The following is an 18,933-nucleotide window of genomic DNA, read 5'->3' on the forward strand; positions in this document are numbered from 1 at the left end:
CAGCAGGTAGTCACCTTTAGTCTTGACCTTCAACCCGGCCTTCAATCAGGTTGACAGCACATGTTCGGACATAGCGCAGATGTGCATAAAGAGTGACGTGCAACCTCGCAGACGCCTCTTTGAGACAAAAAGACATAAAAGACCTCTTAATTTATCTCTTTATTATGTGACAGCAATGTTCACTCATGACATTTACAGATATGGACAGGAAAGCTGTATGACTCATAGTCTTCCTTTCACCAAAATATATGTTACGATGAAGCTCTGTGCAAAAGCAACGTTTAGGTTCGGACAATGACAAACGGCTGATATCAGCACACTTGAAGGTCATGGCTGCATTTGAACAGAGCCTTAGACCTCACCAGGGCCAAAAGAACAACCTGCTGCCGTATTTGGAAGGCTCTAGTTTACCCTCGATGATCGGGTTGGGTTCTGGGCGTGGCCTAGAGTGGTAGGGGTCCTCAGGAAGAGGCCTCGCGGTTGAAACCTTGGTCACCTAGAAAATAAAGCATGCGCAGCAATGTTAAAATGCGCCATTGAATGAGAAAAATTGTGTCCCACGCCGAGCTCAGACAAAGAAAGGACTCGTCACTAGAATGTCTCAAGAGTGACTGATACTTTCTGGCATCCTAGTGAAACATTGAAGAGAATATTTTCAGACTGTACAGGGCATGCTCAATTACTGTCGTACTTACTGATTTTCATTTGACTGTTTTACCGTTTTTCACACACATTGGCAGTGACTTTACTTCATTGTGTAGCTTAGTGATAGACTACGGCGCATACAGACTTCCGTACAAATTGTCAAATCACAAACAGGGACCCCTTAGAAACAACTAATCTTACTTTGATTTGGGATTATAAAGCAATAAAAAAATTCAGATGCTTTACAAGATTTTCATTTCAAAAAATTATATTATACCTTCTTCTTTTCCTTTCGGCTTGTCCCTTTAGGGGTCGCCACAGCGTGTCATCTTTTTCCATCTAAGCCTATCTCGTGCACCTTCCTCTCTAACACCCACGGTGCTCCTGTCTTCCCTCACAACATCCATCAACCATTTCTTTTGTGAAGTGATAACACCAACCTCCCCCCAAAAAAGAAATAATAATAATCAAGCAACTTACTGACGGCCTGACACTTTAGGGAGAGGTACACAATACAAACGTGATCTTGAAAAAGTGTGATCAGCGACTAAGTGTAAATAATTTAGCAGATAGATTGGGACAAGCAAAGGGTTTTATATTTTGCTCCTATCGGAATACAGAGTGCACAGCACTTTACCGGGAATGTCCACTTTTTGTGTTCGGTTAGACATGTTGATACCGTTTTCGGTCCTATCAGCACAGTTACACTTTTTTTCAAGTCATGCCCGTCTGAAACAGTTTTTGATTCCAGCATTCTTGTCAATTGACCCTTCCGTAGAAATTGCGTCATCTGCGTCGCTGACCAATCAGAGGCCAGAGATCTGCATAAACCACACCCCTTGTTGGCCTCCACTATTACCTCAGAAAACGTTGTATGGTCCAGTATAGCTTTTGTTAGCGTTTTATCGCGTATTTGGGTTCTTTAACAATAGATATGGTTAAGAGGTGTAGTCACGGACTCTGTAATAGTGACGACAGGTATCCTGAAAGGCTAGTTGGTGGAGTTCAATTCGTACCCTTTCCAAAACCGAAGACCCAGTACGAAAAATGTCTGTTGGATCAAACTTTGTGGAAGACGGCATGATCAACTGAATCCATCTAAAATCAACCGGAACAGAAGACCGAGTACGAAAAATATCTTCGATGGATCAAACTTTGTGGAAGATCGTATGATTAACTGAATCCATCTAAAATCAACCGGAACAGATATGTTTGCACGAAGGTAAGCCCTATATTTGATTTTCAATACGTCTCATATAAATGAATTAGCAGTTCTTCGCTTGCATAACATAGCTACGTGTGAATGACTTGATCTGTGTTGAGCGATATTTTGCGATGATCTGACTGCACAAACGTGTCTCTTTGTTGCCGGCTAGGGACTTAAGCTAAACCGGACTAGCGAGTCCTAAAAGCCTTCGACATGCACTGAGACACCAAGACTGAAGGAAGGATGTTTGAGGACACTAAAGTAGTGATTTCGTACTTGGTCGGGACTTACGTAGGTTCGGCACTAATTCAAGAATAATTATTGAGGGGAGCGCGTGACGTTACACAAAGAAAACGAGAGAAACAACTCGTAAATCAAGCCTCGCCTTCTTTTCCTTCATACGGCGGTTCACAAACGGCTATACAGATACACATACAGATTCTGCACACAAGTGTGATATGTAACACGAAAATAGGAAACTGTCAATGACGAATTCGTCTTTGGGTTATAATATATTATATTATGTGGCTTCTCGGTCTTCCTCTGACTCCGGAAAGATCTCGTGCTAATATCAATGGTTTCTCCGTCGATATGCATGTAAATACCATTGAAATACCCCTCGCTGAAATACTTGAAGCCCTGCTGTCTGCTTTTCAACGAAATTTCACTATTCGCTAAGAAAGCGAGTGAGAAATCAACTGGTAAATCGGACAATTTTGCTCTAGTCTTTTCTACCTGTGCCGCCATTTTTGCTAATTGTTTGTCTGAGGTTAGCACACGTGGGGTGACGTAAATTCAGGAGGCGTGGTTAAGTGCCCTGTACGGAGGGGTCAATTGCCCTCGCTCGATCTTCATCCTTTTTTTCTAACACTTTCGCGATCGTAAAACTTTGAACGCACCGTCGCTCAGTTCGCGCTATGTAAGTCCCACGCGCCATTACTTGGCTAACTAACAAGTTAGACTGCGATTTCTGAGATCCGAGAACACATGTACATGGCAATGGTGAAACTCGATTAACCAATAACACGATTGTATCGTTGTACTGTATAACTGTGTTGTCCAATCGAGTAATCTGCTGCAAACAAGTTTTAATGTTCATGTCGCAAAATGCAAATATTTACACTACCGAGCAAGTTAGAACGGCATTATGATAGTCGTGCTTATGCTTGCACTAAGCTGAACTTGCAGCTCGGAGCCCACCACCGAGAGGCAGGCACACGATACCCCCTCAAATTTTATCAACGGATTTGCTCTTATCTCGACAATGGTGATTTTGGTCCGAAAAAGTCAGAAATCCGCCGATTGGCAGAAAATTCTCTTCTCTGATAATATGTGTAATAACACTATGTGCATACTAAAAACACAATATGACCTAAAAAAAAATCTTCTTCTTTAACAAAAACTAACCACAAAAAAACAATCCTGACTGTACCTGTCACAAGGCACTGAGAAAATACGTAAAAACGAATAACTTTCACGTTCCACAGTGCTTCAGTTTAAAACTGAAATGTGTTTGTTAACATTAAACTTAACACCTTCAAAGTAACTGAACTTTTTTATTTATCAAGATCAAAGAGGCCATCCTTTTGCTTAAGTGCCAAATTATTCAAAATAGCTGTGTTGGGTGGCAATATGAAAAATCAAATTTAGTTTCTTCTCACTACCTCAACATAATGAGTTTTTTTTCAGTATCAGGTTGCTGAACAACTGCTGAAAGAGAGCCAGGAGCATCACAGTAATCACAAGGTCTGTCGTTTCCTACATCTGCTCTATCAACGGTTCATAACAATAGCTTTGACTGGCAGCGGAAAGTTGTAGTGGTGAGAAGGGGGGAAAAAAAACGTGATTTTGTGAAATCCACAGTTAGGCAGATGCAATCAGAGCCTCCTCCAATCAACACGAACGGCAGCCATCAAACATAAGTGCTTGCTAATGAGGCTCACCTTCGATAGGTCTCCCAGTTCGGGTCGCTCCCAGCCCAGCTTGTCCAGGACACAGTTGTCGAAGGCGTGCTGTTGCTGGCGGCAGCGGCGCAGCTCGGCCAAATTGGAATAGTCCAGACAGGTCCAGTACTCAGTGAACGACTCTGCGCAGTTCCTCTTGATTTGCCTGACAGGCACAATGGAACATTGGAAATGTGCAACAAATCTTGCTGGACTGGAGGCGGGAATGCATGATTACACTCAAATAGTACACCAGGGTTCTGTTTTGATTTAATCTGTCCTAAGAATCAGAACACAAGACGCTTTTTAGATGCTTTATGCCCACTTGGGCACAGTTTTAATAGTCATTTGGGTAATCTAGTTTTCTTTGGTTGCCTAAAAGTGTAATCAGGCAGTGCCTTCGTATAGGGTGCTAGTCAAAGAGCATGACTGCTAATAGATGAATGAATAGATTTGTTTTGTGTGTGGGGGGGTTGTCAATCAACTCATCACATGACCCTAGATAACGTGTAATCTCCTTACTTTTGGGTCTTTAAAAGTTAGACCGACAAGCAATTTTGTGAAACCCGGATGTGGTTTTATGCCTCGTCTTTTGTACACGACCACACAAAAACACAAAACATTATATTATTTAAGTCGTTAAAAATAAATAAACAAAGCTACTGTTCTTTCTGGTATAAATCTGCTCAATGTTACGTAGTCAGTGGCAATTTAGCATCACATGATTGGATCAGGACAACTAAAATATTCTTAAATTAATACTACTCAGTCTCTCTATGATAAAAATGCTACATTCAGATGTTTAATATGTTCCACAATCACTGTCGTAACTCGAACCATTAACTTCGAGAAATTTTTACCTGAATAAAATGCCATTAATCATTTCCAGCCCGTCTCCCCTCAAAGAAAAAATGCATTTTATAATCAGGAATACTAGCACTCTAATATTTTACTTGATGAAAACAAGTACCTCTACTTGTGAAATAAGTAAGTAAGTTTCGTTCCAGAAGTCATTTTGTAGATGCGCTTTTTTACATGTAAATAGCTTAATCTGTCCCTTTTAGCCAATGGGATGTCAGGAAAATGTTACACGATAGCCAATGGAAGAGCAGCTCTATCATGGAACTTTCAAACTAAGATACAGGATGTTTACATTCGGTGGATTTTGGGGGCTGCGAATCCAGGGCCTATTTCTTCCTTTTGTATCGTGAATTTTCTTTCGTAACTATAGACAATATTTTTCAGAGGAGGCATGTCGTAACCTGAATTTTCGTTACTAATGAATGATCTTCATCAGTAGAGGTAACAATGTAAATATTTTTTGTGCATTATGATCTAATGCTGCAATTCAATTCGTTAGATAATTAACTGCAGGACACATTCCGCTGCAATGTGATTGGCTGCTTCATCCTGTAGTACACAACTTACTGCTTCCAGAAGGGAAGCCATATGATGTCAGTATGGTGGCATTATTATGAATACCATCCAACCTAGGGGTAGGGTTAACCCTAAACCAGTGGTTCCCAAAGTGAGGTCCACGGACAACCAGAGGGTGAAAAACGTCTTTCCGGGGGGCCCGTGATGTGAAGACAAAAAAACAAAATCGTCTGGAAGCTAATCGTGATGTGAGAATTGGCCTTTCCAGTGTTGAACCACGTTTTGATTTATTGTGCAAAAATAAAAAACAAGAGCACGTGAGCCACTAAAATTGAGTATTTCTTTGTACCACAATGGCATAGCTGTGTCCAGCACTACATTATTGCCGAATGTTGAGGTTGGGGGTCCGAGAGCTTATTGAACGACTCACTGGGGGTCCGGCCCAGGTTGACTTTGTGAACCACTGCCCTAAACCATCATAAGCAAAAACTTATCCGAATGACAGCTCGTATCTAAAAAAAAAAAACTTGCAAGTCAGGTCATTCGTATAAAAGGTATTTATACAGACCATGCAGATCAGATTTTTTTTTTTTATTAGAACAAATAAGATGCAAGTGGCTACTTCCTATTAACACCGCTAACAATTTTCACCGTATTATTTTTGTTTTTTTAAACAAACCAACAACCTATTTTGTCTTCAATGTAGCCAGTTTTTCCCCATTAAGAAGTTATTACTTCTAAGTCGTGTCTTGTACTGATAGGTTGTACCTGAAGAAGTTGAGTGCACACTCGTTGACTTTCCTCCCTTCTTCAAGACACTTGCGAGGGTCTTTTTCCTCCCAGCGGCAGAGCATGAACTCTTTGTTGGGTTTGTCACACTGCGAGCCATAGTGATGAGCTGCCGCCTTCAACACCGCAGATGATACATTGATCTGGACGCACATATAAATGAATAATGAATTATCATTTTCCCCATATGAACAAGCAACTATCCACACTCAAACTTACACTTGTGGGCAATTTATAGTCTTGAATTACTGTCAGACCAAAGTCAAGAGTTGAACCCTAGAATTGAGAGGCTGATGTGCAAACAACTACAAGACTGTGCTATCTGAATACTTTTACTAACTTAAATGTGTTATGGCAGGAAAAATTGGTTGAACTACTACTTCTTCTTCTTTTCCTTTCAGCTTGTCCCATGAGGGGTCGCCACAACGTGTCATCTTTTTTCCATCTCAGCCTATCTTCTACTTCTTATTCTTCACTCTAACACCCACTGTCCTCATGTCTTCCCTCACAACATCTATCAACCTTTTCTTTGGTCTTCCTCTCACTCTTTTGCCTGACAGCTCCATCAGCACCCTGCTACAAATATACTCACTCTCTCACCTTTGGACACGTCCAAACCATCGAAGTCTGCTCTCTCGAACCTTGTCTCCAAAACATCCAACTCTGGCTGTTTTAACTTATGTTCATTCAATAAAGTTATACTAAAATCACAATTTGAAAACAGTAAAGCAGTGTAAAATACCTTCTAATACAACTTCGGATATTCACCTTAGGATGTTTATTATTTTGTTTGTAAAGGAGGCTTTACTAAATACACAGTGCCCAGTGATGCAATTCAACATTGATTATGGTTGTACTGTATATTACAAACTGCTCAGTATGAGAAATTGTAGCTCAAGGCAACCGCAAATCACAACCACAATAAGAACATACTATATCGTCAGATTAAATCACATCTGTCACAAAACACATTGTCGGGAAAAAAAACCGTCATAAAACATTCTCTCTGTAAAACCAAGAATTTAGTTTAGTAAACGAGGTTCTAGCTGCGAGCAACTGATTTAAAAGGACAAAGCTGAATGTGTTCGATGTTTGACTATCATTGACAGTAATCAGTTCGACAGAAAAGTAACTAAACAGATATTGCTGAGTGTTGTTCGTTCGACGATTCAAGTCCGCTGTTGTGGTGTTTAATGTGTAATACGGTAGGTCATACGGTAACCCGTCATCAAATAAATCATTGCACTGTTATTTTTGTTCAAAGTTCTAAAGTTAGTGACAAATAACACAAAGAAATAAACTTCTTTGCATTTGCAGCAAGCGACAAACATAAATTAGCGCCCGGTGTTAGCCGGGTAGCTTACTTGCTAGCTTTCTCGCTCCGGGGGTTTTATTTTAATTCACGCCGGTGCTCACCTCGTCCACTTTCAACTCCTGCAAACTGGGGATTTCCAACGACATGGCCGCATGCGTGTGTAACAAAGCACACGCAAGAAACCAACGAGGCGGACTCGACTTTGAAGGTCTGCTCGTCCGTCTCAGGACGAGCGACGAGGACTAAGAGAAGGTCAGTTTTCTCTGCACTTGACTGTCAACTCAGAGGCGAGTGTGGATGACGTCAAACGTGCGACTGGACAACAAAATACGCATGCGCACCAAAAAAGGTTAAATTTATTTCGTCTAAAGTATGATTTAACTTGGTAGTTCTCATATTTGGTGTTAGTTCAGATGATTCTCAACTAGATGCCACGTTTATTTGACATAATACTGACGAAATTCTATCCTTGCGCCACCGATGGTATGTTGCCATGGTAACTGTACACTTGGACCTTGCGGTACTCTGGAAAAAGTGTTAAACATTTGAACGATTTACGTCATTGCGACGATGTTTACATTATTTGAGCTGTTTGGGGGAAAAACATCTGTTTCTTTCTTTTGTGTCATTTGAAGTGGCGAGGAACATTTTTTGAGGCGACTGGTCGTTTGCAAGTGAAGTTAAAAAAAATGGAGCTCACTGGAAGCAGTTATAAAGGGCCGACTCTAAATGCCAGGTATGTGTAAATACAAGCAACAGTATATAATGCCTTTCATTTTCCTCTGGTAAATGTATATGAACAACATCTGAAGGTCAATGCTGAAATTGGGAGGTAGGTAGTGGCAAGTAATAAATAATAAACACTGTGGAGTCCCCACAGAAATAGTGGTAAAATGTATTATACTGATAGTATTGATGAATTTATTTTATTTTCCATGAATCCAATTTCTACAGTGCTAATTTTCACTTGGGTGGCAGGTGAGTTGGGGTGCTATCCCAGATGATGTTGACCGAGAGGAGTGGTACACTGTACGCATGTGCTCGTGACATGCAAAAAACTCACATTCACTCCTATGGACAATTTCAAGTCTTGAATTAACCTATCATGCATGTATTGGAACACCTTGAGGAAGTCTGAGAAAATTATTTCACTCTATTTTGGTTGTATCCATCCACCAGGCCTGGTCACCAGGCGGTCACAGAGACACATTCAGACCCGCAATATGTAAGAGGAAGCCCAAGTACCTGGAGAAAACACAAGTACAGAAAGCCGGAGCAGAGATTATTTTTAAAATTTTTATTGTACTCAGGTGGCACGGTGGGTGCAGCTGGAAAGCAGTTGACCTTACAGTTTTGAGGACCCAGGTTCAATCCCAACCCGGCCTGTGTGGACTTTGCATGTTCTCCCCATGCCTGCGTGCGTTTTCTCCGGGCACTCCGGTTTCCTCTCACGTCCCAAAAACATGCAACATGAATTGGACACTCTAAACTGCCCCTAGGTGTGACTGTTTGTCTCTATGTGCCCTGCGATTGGCTGGCAACCAGTTCAGGGTGTACCCCGCCTGCTAGTTGACAGTTGGGATAGGCTTCAGCACTCCCCGTGGCCCTCGTGAGGATAAGCAGCAAAGAAAATGGATGGATGGAGGATTGTATTCATTTCTGTCATTTTTCTGTTCCAAAAAGCGATACATGTTTTTTTCTGGAAATACTGGCATACGAGATCCTTGCTTTTTGCCTAGGTAGGGGAACGACCCTGATGGTCAATACAAATAGTCAAAGAATTGACGCTCCCTTGTAATTCTCATAAAGAAAAACATTAATTGTGCCTCTAAGCAGGGAATAGGTGATAAAAAATCTTAACGGGGAATTGGTTTTAAAGATGAAACGAAGAAGCACAGGTTTGTGCAAATGACGTGGAGGATAGGTTCACTGTTGTTTCATTGTGTATTTGGACTGCTATGCTATACTGTGATATATTTACCTTCCTAATACTGTATAGTCATAGATGAATCCAGCATGTCAACAATACTATTCCTCATGCATGCATTTTTTATTTTTTTATTTCATTTAGGTTTGTATATACATATTTATGCAGGGTTTTAAAATGTTGACATCGTGTTTTGTCAGGATGGAAGGAGAAGGGGAATATACTTTCCCATCTGAGACCAAGTACATAGGCGAGATGAAAGATGGGATGTTCCATGGCGGCGGGGTTCTCCACTTTCCAAATGGAAGTAAATACGAGGCCACCTGGGAGAACGGCATTGCGACGCAGGTGTGTGTTTTTTTATTTTTTTTGTGTTTGCTGGCACATATTTATTCTATATCTTTACCATCGGCTACACTTATTACTACATCTGCTCCATGTTATAGCAATCACTCATCATTTTTGTAGCGGTTATTAGGTTACTCTGCGTCGTACTTCACAAACGTGTATTCTATCCTGCTCACGGGTATTTATAGCAGCAATCATAGCAATTATTATCAGCAATTCAGACGAGGGTCACTTCAGTGATAGTCCCGATGAACCGTGACTAAACTCAGCCAAGACTTCCCTGCACCTGCATTGATGCATCTACGCTGAGCCCGAAACGCAACACTATGAACCTGAGATATACAATGCAGCTTTATTCTGACCCAGATCAATTTTTATGGGAAAAAAAACCCTCTCAATTAAAGCAAACAACAACAAAAAAAACTTTGAATGTCAGATGCATTGACAGCAATCAGTCAACAATTTGTTGTGAAGCTGCACAAGTGAAATACAATCGTAACTGTCCAGTACATGTAGCAACATAAATGAGACACGTGAGTGACTACAGTATTACCACTTGTTGCTCAGCAGTGTTCATGGGGCACAGTCCCCAATGGAAAAAGGCCCTCGGTGGAGCATTCTAATTATTATTTGAGTATGAGCAACATTTTCAGCAAATATATGCCTTAAAACCAAAACCACTTCAGCTGTCATTATCCAAGACAACAGCAAATCTTGTTAGGTTTCATCTCCTTTAAGCCAGAAGTATATTTTGGATTCATACTTTTATTTAAGTTGTATTCATTTTCATCATACAGTGGTTCATTTCTCATTATTTTTGCATGGCAATAGGAATTGTTAACATGATACTTAGAACATTTCATTTGCAGTTGGGAGTTTTTTTCAAATGGTTTGACGCTACAAAAAAATGAATCCGCTTTGCATTACTTTATAGTGGAGTTACATTTTTTTCTACTTTTTTTTTTAATTACAACAATGTCGAAGTCAACCAGCATCTCAGAATTCAACCATAACAATTTAAAAAAAAAATCCAAAATTGCCACCATAAGACATTTGTTTGTACATCTTATATTGCTTTGAAAATTGACATTCTACTCCTTTTTAAATATCAAATCGAATTGAAAGCATCATCGATTGGTTCTGGCAGGGCACTGCGCTTGATATGGAGTCATGACTTGTTCTGACAAATGATTGATCTAGGAAACTCATCCAATTCGTCATGTCTTCCATTTAAGCTTTGCAACCTTCCAACCAAAGAAAACAACATTGAATAAGATAGCCATTTTATTCTCAATGGACAGATTAATCTTGGACTTTGTACAAATGAATGGCATCATTTGAAACAGGCCCATTCACTCTTTGGAAACAGATGTCATGTCATTTTTGTGATTGTGATTGCAGTTTACCTAGCAAAATAGCTGTTTCTAATGTACTAAATTCTCCAGTGTTTATTTTTCCTCTTATGAGCTGTTGTCTATGTCTACATAAACACAAACACACATACACACACACACACGTATGTAGATATCTAATGTTTACTTGAAGGCAAATACCATTTTCTCCCATTAGAGTCGATCCATGCAGATACAACGATGGAAAACCAGACATTCTTGTGTGCTTTTTAAAGCACTTAAGCACTTACTGTATGTTTTTATAAATTGTTTCTGGGGTTAGGACGATAACCCCTAGGGTCTCACTTGCAACAGTTTTGATTGGAACCAACAAATAGCTTCAGTGAGTTTAATGAACAGTCCATTTTTTCCACATTGTTCTGGAGAGATATTGCCGTTTTTCCACATGTCAAAAGCAGATGTGCATATAAATAAAAAAAACTTTGAGCAAACACTCAACTATGTGAATTTTCATTGTGTGAACGAGCAATGTCTTCCATTTTGACGTTTTAAAAAAGGGATCTTTCACCTTCGCTGACGGGCTGCCATACAAGGAAAAAGACTGGGATTACTGCGACGGCCACGACAGACGCTTCTACACAGAGCGATGCAATGGCCTTCGACCAGCAGGTTCACGTTGTCATTTGATGAAGCAATCAGACCTAAGTTTAAGATCTAGAGATTTCCTGCATGTTTTTCAAAAAGGTGAATCCCAGCTCACAGACCTGCATCCCCCTCGCGTGATTCCTGAGGGCTGTTACGACTGTGGAGATGGTTTCTACGATCCTGCTACGAGAATCATCACTTCCTATGCTGGTGCTTTCCTCAGAAGGGCAGGTGAGACAAAAATGACTCTTCAGCCGTTTATATACGGCATAATGACCACTTTACAACGCGCTAACCACTTACTGTAATTTGAGCTGAAGTAATGCACAAGTAATGAGAAACCACTAAAGAAATCAGTCCTTGGACAACACATGATTAGCCACCAAGCAGTTGCTTGATTGACAAAAAAAAGGAAAAGAAAAAAAAGTTCAGAAAACTCTAGGGAAGCATTTCATCCAAACCCTTTGCAGTTGTGATCACAGTTCAGGTTTCTCAAACCAGTAGGCCCAGTTTCACAACTGGGTTGACAGTCCTCTGCAGTGTCAGAAGTAGAACATGTGGTTCAGGTGCTAGAACTGCAACAATAGATTAAGAGCAGTATCCGAAGTGGGGTGGTGTATTAGATGAACGTGTGTCAAACAAGAAATGAAGGCATCGGTGAATGGTGTCAGAAGTGGGGTGATCTTAAGGATGAGCTGTGTCAGAAGTGGATATGGGGCAGGTGAATTGTGTCAGAAATTAGATAAGGGGAAAGACTAATTGTGCTAGAAGTTAAATGATGGGACAAGTCAAGGATTCTGGTCAGAAGTGGTATGGTGGGTTGATTTTGGACAATTTTGGATTAATACTTGACTTGGCGGAAAAACGCAATGTACTATGTTTGTCAATGCTCTGCACACATTTGTAAAAAAATTATAAATGCATTTTAGCTTATTTTTTATTGCGTGGATAATTTCTGCATCTTGTGCCAGTCACCTTCACACGTTTCACCTTTTGGTTTAATAGCAGGAGATACTGTATATTTGCTCTCTAAGGAAAAGAGTCAACTCCTATAATTAACCATAACGCAAAGTCTTAATAACTGCTCGACTTGATTCTATAGTAGATACAGCAATGTCCTTGCAGAACAGCGCGCTTGTGCATTAGACACACCCTCTTGTAATTATCCAGTTTTGTTTTGTTTTAAGAAAGATGTTCCTGTATCCTGTATGGATTTTTTTCCAACCCAGGGAAGTTTAGTGGCATTTGTCAGAGCGCATGTAAACTTGAGATTTATTGCCTCATGGTTTCCCGTGCAGGATGCAATGATGATGGGACACGGGGAAGAAAACCCCCTAGCCCGGTGCGGGGAACATCTGAACACACTAAGGAAAGAGGAAGGAGTTGGTACATGTTGCGGTTTTATCTGGTGGATGTAGGGCCAGGTACAATTCTCCAACGTTTACCACACTGAACCACATGAGTTTGACAATCGATCTGGCTGATCTTAACTCCATTTGCAAACACTTCTGCCTCCTCAGTTACTGTTGCTAACGTGGGCAAACATTCCTGCCTGGCACAGTGCCGAGATGCAGAACAATAGGATCTGCAGCCAATATTCCCCACGAGGTCATGAGTTATTTTGGGAGTTGACGCTCACAGGAGACCACACATACTGTACCGTGGTTATACTGAGGTGGGAGAACGTCCCATATCTGCAAACCATAAGTAAATAAGTCTCAAGTCTTTTTAACCTTCCTTTCAAGCAAGTGCCAAGTCATGTGGCAAAAAAGAAAAACAACAAGTCGAGGCATCACTTGGGTTGAGAAAGACACAAGCCAGTTCAAACCATCCGAATCTAGCTTTCATAACACATTCACTATCACATTGTTGATGGTACTCAGTCACCCTAATGTACCTCAATTGTCTTGTCAGTTACCAACATGAAGCTTAGTTTGACCAGCTATAGGTTAGCTAAACTGTGAAATTTACATAATTTATCGATGTATTTTTGTGGGTTTTGAAGCAACAGATTTTCTGTTCTTTTTCCTCATTTCATCCAAGATCATATTTGAATCCATTTTTGATGATCTTTAGATCTCTGTCGAGGATACAGTACTTGCTTCATTACTCTGCACACCACATCATAGCATACTGGTGAGTTCGCATGTTGATGTACCATACAAATACCTTGGTTTTGTGTACAAAAAGAAGGGCGGCAAGGTGGAGCAGCTGCCAAGCGTTGGCCACACAGTTCTGAGGACCCAGGTTCAAACCCAGCCCTCTCTGTGTGGAGTTTGCTTGTTCTCCCCGTGCCTGCATGCGTTTTCTCCAGGCATTCCGGTCCTCCCCACATCCTAAAAACATGCAGCATTAATTGGAGTCTCTAAATTGCTCGTAGGTGTGATTGTGAGTGCGGTTCGTCTCGATGTGCCCTGTGTTCAGCTGGCAACCAGTTCAGAGTGTACCCTGCCTCCTGGTTGTTGACAACTGGGATAGGCTCCAGCACTCCCGCAACCCTTGTTAGGATAAGCGGCTAAGAAACTGGATGGATGGATACAAAAAGAAATGGCACACTGAAAAAAAAGTCCTTCATTGTCATATTGGCGACTTAAGTCTAAGTCCAGACTCAAGCCCAACACCTCTGCTGATATCACACAGTGAGACATGAAGACCACTGACTGGTGCAACATGTAACAGCACCTCATTAAAGGAAAATTATTTTTCAGATTTTTGACATTTTTGGGAAGCCCCCGCTGTGCTTCATTTGATGGACAGTGAACCACCTTCATTGCAAGGGGGATACGCCCCGGAAAAGAGACCACATAAAAAAAAATTATGTTTGTGTTTGCAGAATTCTGAAACCAAAAAGACCACAATTACATTACTGTCTAGTTGAAGTTATAATCTGGAAAAAAAAAAAAAGTGTAGTCAAATGGTTTAGATTAAATTGTGATAGCTTCATGATTAATGCATGAATCTCATTGGCAAACATGTCACAGGATGGAAAATGGCTATCTATGAAGGTGTGCTCCATATTTGTAATTGATTCTATGAGAGATTGTGCTATTTGGGGGTATTTTAACTTGTTCAGAAAAATATTACTTATTTTCAAAAAACCGACGTAGGTAGATGTTTTTTGTTCCCAAAGCAAGAGTTATGTTTATGTCCTATAATCTTGGTTAGGAACTCTGAGGGCCAACTCAAAGTCTCTTTGAGTTTCTTGACGTAAGTGTGTGTGACTGAAGTGCAAATTAGAGGTTTGGACCCATGCCGTTTAACATACCCAACAGATCACAAAAGTACTCTGAAAACATAGTTCCAAAAACCAACGAGTGCCATTCTGTCAATTCTAACTGGTCCACTCAGTTAGAACTCGCAAGAACACGCTGCACACATTAATGATGAGTGGCTGGCAACAAGCACAAAACATTTACATCGGTTATTGAACTTTATCACTGGGCAGTGAACAGCAACAGCATTAATGACTTAGACTGATAATAAGTGGGATGAAAGAACTGACGTCACGTGGAGGCTCCCGTGTGTAGACACTGGAATAAAATCTGAGACTAAAAGCGAGTAAGATAACAGGTGCAACAAAAATAAATGAATAAATGAAATAAATAAATTTTGAATTAGATAAATAATTTACAAAAATAAACGTTAAAAGCTGAACCAAACAGGTAAGTTTTGTGCCTCCTTTTAAAAGCATCAATAGTCTCTGCATTCCTGAACCCCTTTGCAGGCTTTTCACAGCCCATCGTGACTGAATGTAACCTCTTCAGAGGTTTTTGTTCTCATCTTTTCAATATGTGAAAAAAATTATGTCAGAAGTGGGGTTGACACATTGCTCATGGCTATAGGATAAATCCATTCCACTACACAGACCATTCACTTGCTTAGAAGTCGGATGGTGAGCCTCCGCGTTCTTAAAGGGATCTAGTACATGTGTTTGTGTCAGAATTGGGATGGTGGAACCATAGGAAAGTGAGACAAACGCCATATTCTATATATTAACCGTTCATTTTGGTCATTATGAACTACCATGAACTATGGCTTTATTTTCCGGTTATTTTTAAAGCTATGAAACTAATTGTGCAGTATACAGTAGATGGTGGAGCTGAGTTCTGGCAACAAGTAGCAACAGAGCAGGCAGCTGCAGTGCTACCATATTGTTTGGCGCACTTTCCTGTTTCTGGGATAAGCACTTCCCTTTAAAAGGCTTCCACTGTGAAAAACATTCCAGTGCCAACAAAAACACCTCTGGTGACTTAACCAGAGGCCGGCCCTCCCTTTTGTCCTAATCCGGCTGAGGTGTTCCGTGGTCACCGATAACATCATCCCGGACCTTGAGAAGTGGAATATTTGAAACGCTGGCCCTGCCTACAGTACGTCTGTGAACATAAAACACGATTTGGGACGAATCCAAAGAGCGGTTTGCGCATGGATGATCATTTTTAAGATGTGTATCGAACCAGACGCTGTTTTGTTGTGTGATATCATCATACAAGTGAATTGGGCACAGATGACTTGCACATGTACTGTTTCATTCCGTGTGTTGACCGTCAGTTTCCACATTGAGGCTTATTCGCGTTTGGCCAGGTGTTTCAAGACCCGCACCTTTCCCAGTAAGCTGTTTCAGCAACTACCCTCGAAAATACAAAAGGATGATAAATATTCAGGTGAGCTGTAGACTGTCCTAGCTGACTTTAAGCAAGATGTGGGATACATTTTTGATTGAACCAAGCGTAGAACACATCCATACAAAACATTCACACATTCACACGCATTTTTATGGAATGTGGTCTTACCCGGAGAAAACCCACGTACCCACAACCCTGAAAGAGAAAAACAGCAAAATGTTGCAAATATACACCAGCCACCTGTGTCCTCAATTGAAGCCGACTCTAATCGCCAATATCCAATCTGAAGAGAGCCGTATTACTGAATACGTGAACAGGGGTCAATCTAATTATCATTAATGCAGGTTTTAGGGGTCTCCTCTTGACCCGGTGACGAGGTACATGTAGTCCGCGATGATTACGTTATACAGCCACAAATGATGGTCGGAAAATGTTTGCAGCTGCTGATAAGTTCAATTGAAGGAGCCCACCCCAAACCCCCACAGAGTCTCCCCCCGATCAGGTAGAAAGAAGATTGGGGTAGTTTTGTGCTTGGAGTGGCTGTTAGCGTTGACGCCCGTCGCTGCCAAATTACACACAATCAGTCGTCAACCGGGACCTGCTACCCCCCACCCACACCTCCAGCCACAATGAAGCCCCCCCCCCCCCCAACCCCCACCCCCGCCAACTCCAAACCCCACTCGCGCTCAAACCTTTCGGGGTGAGGCCTGCGCGGCGCTCAAGTGCGTGCAGCTGCACGCCACAGAGAAGGGCGACTTCCCCTGCAATTAGCTCCACATTTCACTCGTAACAATTGACAAACTGCAGCATTATCTGCTCCTCTGGCAGTCCTTTTTTGGAAGGACACACCGAAGAAGAAAAAAAGGAAGAAGGGGCCGACCATTTTGCGAGGGCTTATTGTTTATGGATGTCTGAAGTGGCTGTGAGAAGTTATTTTCTCCTAATTGTGAGGCTTATCTTGATTTGACAAAATTTAGGAGCGACCTGAATGGCACTTCACTGCTCAAGCTGCCTTTTACACACAAAGTGACCTGCCTTTTTAATGCTGCTGCTCACTCGCTATTATGCCTCCTTTCATGCTGCGTGTGATTACAATTCAGTTTATAGGCAGATAGATTTTTAAACATCGGTCAAGCGGAAGACATTTTTGGGGAGCCCCCGCCGTGCTTCATTTGATGGACAGTGAACCACCTTTATTGCAAGGGGGACTCGCCACGGTAAAGAGACCACATGAAAAAAAAAATTTTGAAGGTAGGATTACACCTTCCACGTGATTTAAACTTATTAAAACACACATTTTAAACACATTGTAAACATGCGATGGAATCAAAGGTGCATAAAATAGTGTAATAGCCTTTCAGAGCTGGGGCCAGTTGGAGTGGCTGTAAATGTTTGTATTTAATAATTAGTCAAATCTTTTCTTACACAGATGACTCGGAACACGAGTGGATAGTCCGAACCTGTCGAGTGGCGGAGGATCCGATTTCTGAGTCCTTCCTCGAAGAGGCTTCCTTTATTTCCAGTGTGGAATAAAAATGGGGGGGGGGGGGGGTGTTCCAAAATTGGTACCAGATTTTTCTGTAAAATTAAAGCCTTTTTTTTTTGCCTCAGGTTCTTGCAACAGTAAACATATTACATGACAGCATGGTGGGACAGCTGGTAAAGCATTGGACTCACAGTTCTGAGGTGCCGGGTTCAATCCTGGACCTACCTGTGTGGAGTTTGCATGTTCTCCCCGTGCCTGCGTGGGTTTCCTCCGGGCACTCCGGTTTCCTCCCACATTCCAAAACCATGCAACATTAATTGGACACTCTAAATTGCCCCTAGGTGTGATTGTGGGTGCGGCTGTTTGACTCTATGCGATTGGCCAGCAACCAGTTCAGGGTGTACCCCGGCTCCTGCCCATTGACAGCTGGGATAGTCTCCAGCACTCCCTGCGACCCTCGTGAGGACAAGCGGAGAAGAAAATGGATGGCTGGATGGATGGATGTTATTATTACTCTTGCCAAGCTCTCTATTCACGATACGAGTTCAATAAATGAGGATGGGGATTAAAGTGGAAATTGATCATTTTGTCATGATAAGCCTTGTCATCTCATTCTATGAATTTTTACACTGTCTGAATTAGTCTGCTCTATTGGTTTTGCAATGTATAATTCAAACAAAACTTTGAAAACAATTTGACTGTCCTAAACCAATGGCAAATAAAGTATTTTGGGAATAGTGCTGTGTAAGTACAGGTTGGTAAAAGCGTCCTTATTCTTAAAATAAAATGGGACTATAGGTTTTAAAAGATGCATATAGAAAGTGTATCTGTACACATTAGCTTTACACTATTATAAAATACGCTCACTGTATATACAAAACTTTTCATCTATTTTCTCATCAAAGTGTGAAAAAGTCATGACTTGTGAGGGAAAGCCCAGGCAATCATGGGACGGATGCAAGTGAGATTTGAGCCCGCAATATCAGAGCTGCCGCCCCTTCCCTGTAGTCGACCAAGGAAATGTCACAGCGTCAGATTTGTTCCATAACAGAAGTCAAGTCATGTTTTTAATTTATGGGGCCAATTCACAGCACAAGTTATCCCAAGGCAATTTACACATTGAGCCGCTCAAGAGCCACATTCCTAATTCATTATAAATATGTATGTATCGAAAAACGTCAACTGAATCCCACATGTGCAAGCATTTGGGGACAGAGCTGAGGAAAAAAAATAATCCCTCTCGGGAAGAAACCTTGAAACTGTTTTGTCTCAGCCAG

The 18,933-nt window shown here is 41.3% G+C and overlaps 2 protein-coding genes across 4 annotated transcripts; one reads left to right on the forward strand and one right to left on the reverse strand.

The window, feature by feature from the left end:
* Positions 1 to 140: 140 nt before the first annotated feature.
* Positions 141 to 7,569, reverse strand: ndufa8 (NADH:ubiquinone oxidoreductase subunit A8). Its single transcript, XM_061800845.1, has 4 exons — positions 7,378 to 7,569; positions 5,941 to 6,104; positions 3,796 to 3,961; positions 141 to 496 (listed from the first exon to the last, which is right to left on the reverse strand). The coding sequence occupies exons 1-4, from the start codon at positions 7,420 to 7,422 to the stop codon at positions 359 to 361; spliced, it is 513 nt and encodes a 170-aa protein (XP_061656829.1). The 5' UTR covers positions 7,423 to 7,569; the 3' UTR covers positions 141 to 358.
* On the forward strand, positions 7,509 to 18,402 carry morn5 (MORN repeat containing 5). Of its 3 annotated transcripts, none has more exons than XM_061800843.1 (7): positions 7,509 to 7,625; positions 7,912 to 8,012; positions 9,404 to 9,551; positions 11,461 to 11,572; positions 11,648 to 11,779; positions 12,847 to 12,972; positions 16,130 to 16,646. In XM_061800843.1, exons 2-7 carry the CDS (start codon positions 7,966 to 7,968, stop codon positions 16,228 to 16,230), a joined length of 666 nt encoding a protein of 221 aa, XP_061656827.1. In that variant the 5' UTR covers positions 7,509 to 7,625; positions 7,912 to 7,965; the 3' UTR covers positions 16,231 to 16,646. The 3 variants fall into 3 exon arrangements, with proteins under 3 accessions (XP_061656827.1, XP_061656825.1, XP_061656828.1); XM_061800841.1 differs by having other exon boundaries at positions 7,619 to 7,759; XM_061800844.1 differs by lacking the exons at positions 12,847 to 12,972; positions 16,130 to 16,646 and adding an exon at positions 17,600 to 18,402 and having other exon boundaries at positions 7,619 to 7,759.
* Positions 18,403 to 18,933: the final 531 nt, after the last annotated feature.

Source organism: Syngnathoides biaculeatus, chromosome 17, assembly GCF_019802595.1.
Source record: "Syngnathoides biaculeatus isolate LvHL_M chromosome 17, ASM1980259v1, whole genome shotgun sequence".
NCBI lineage: Eukaryota > Metazoa > Chordata > Actinopteri > Syngnathiformes > Syngnathidae > Syngnathoides > Syngnathoides biaculeatus.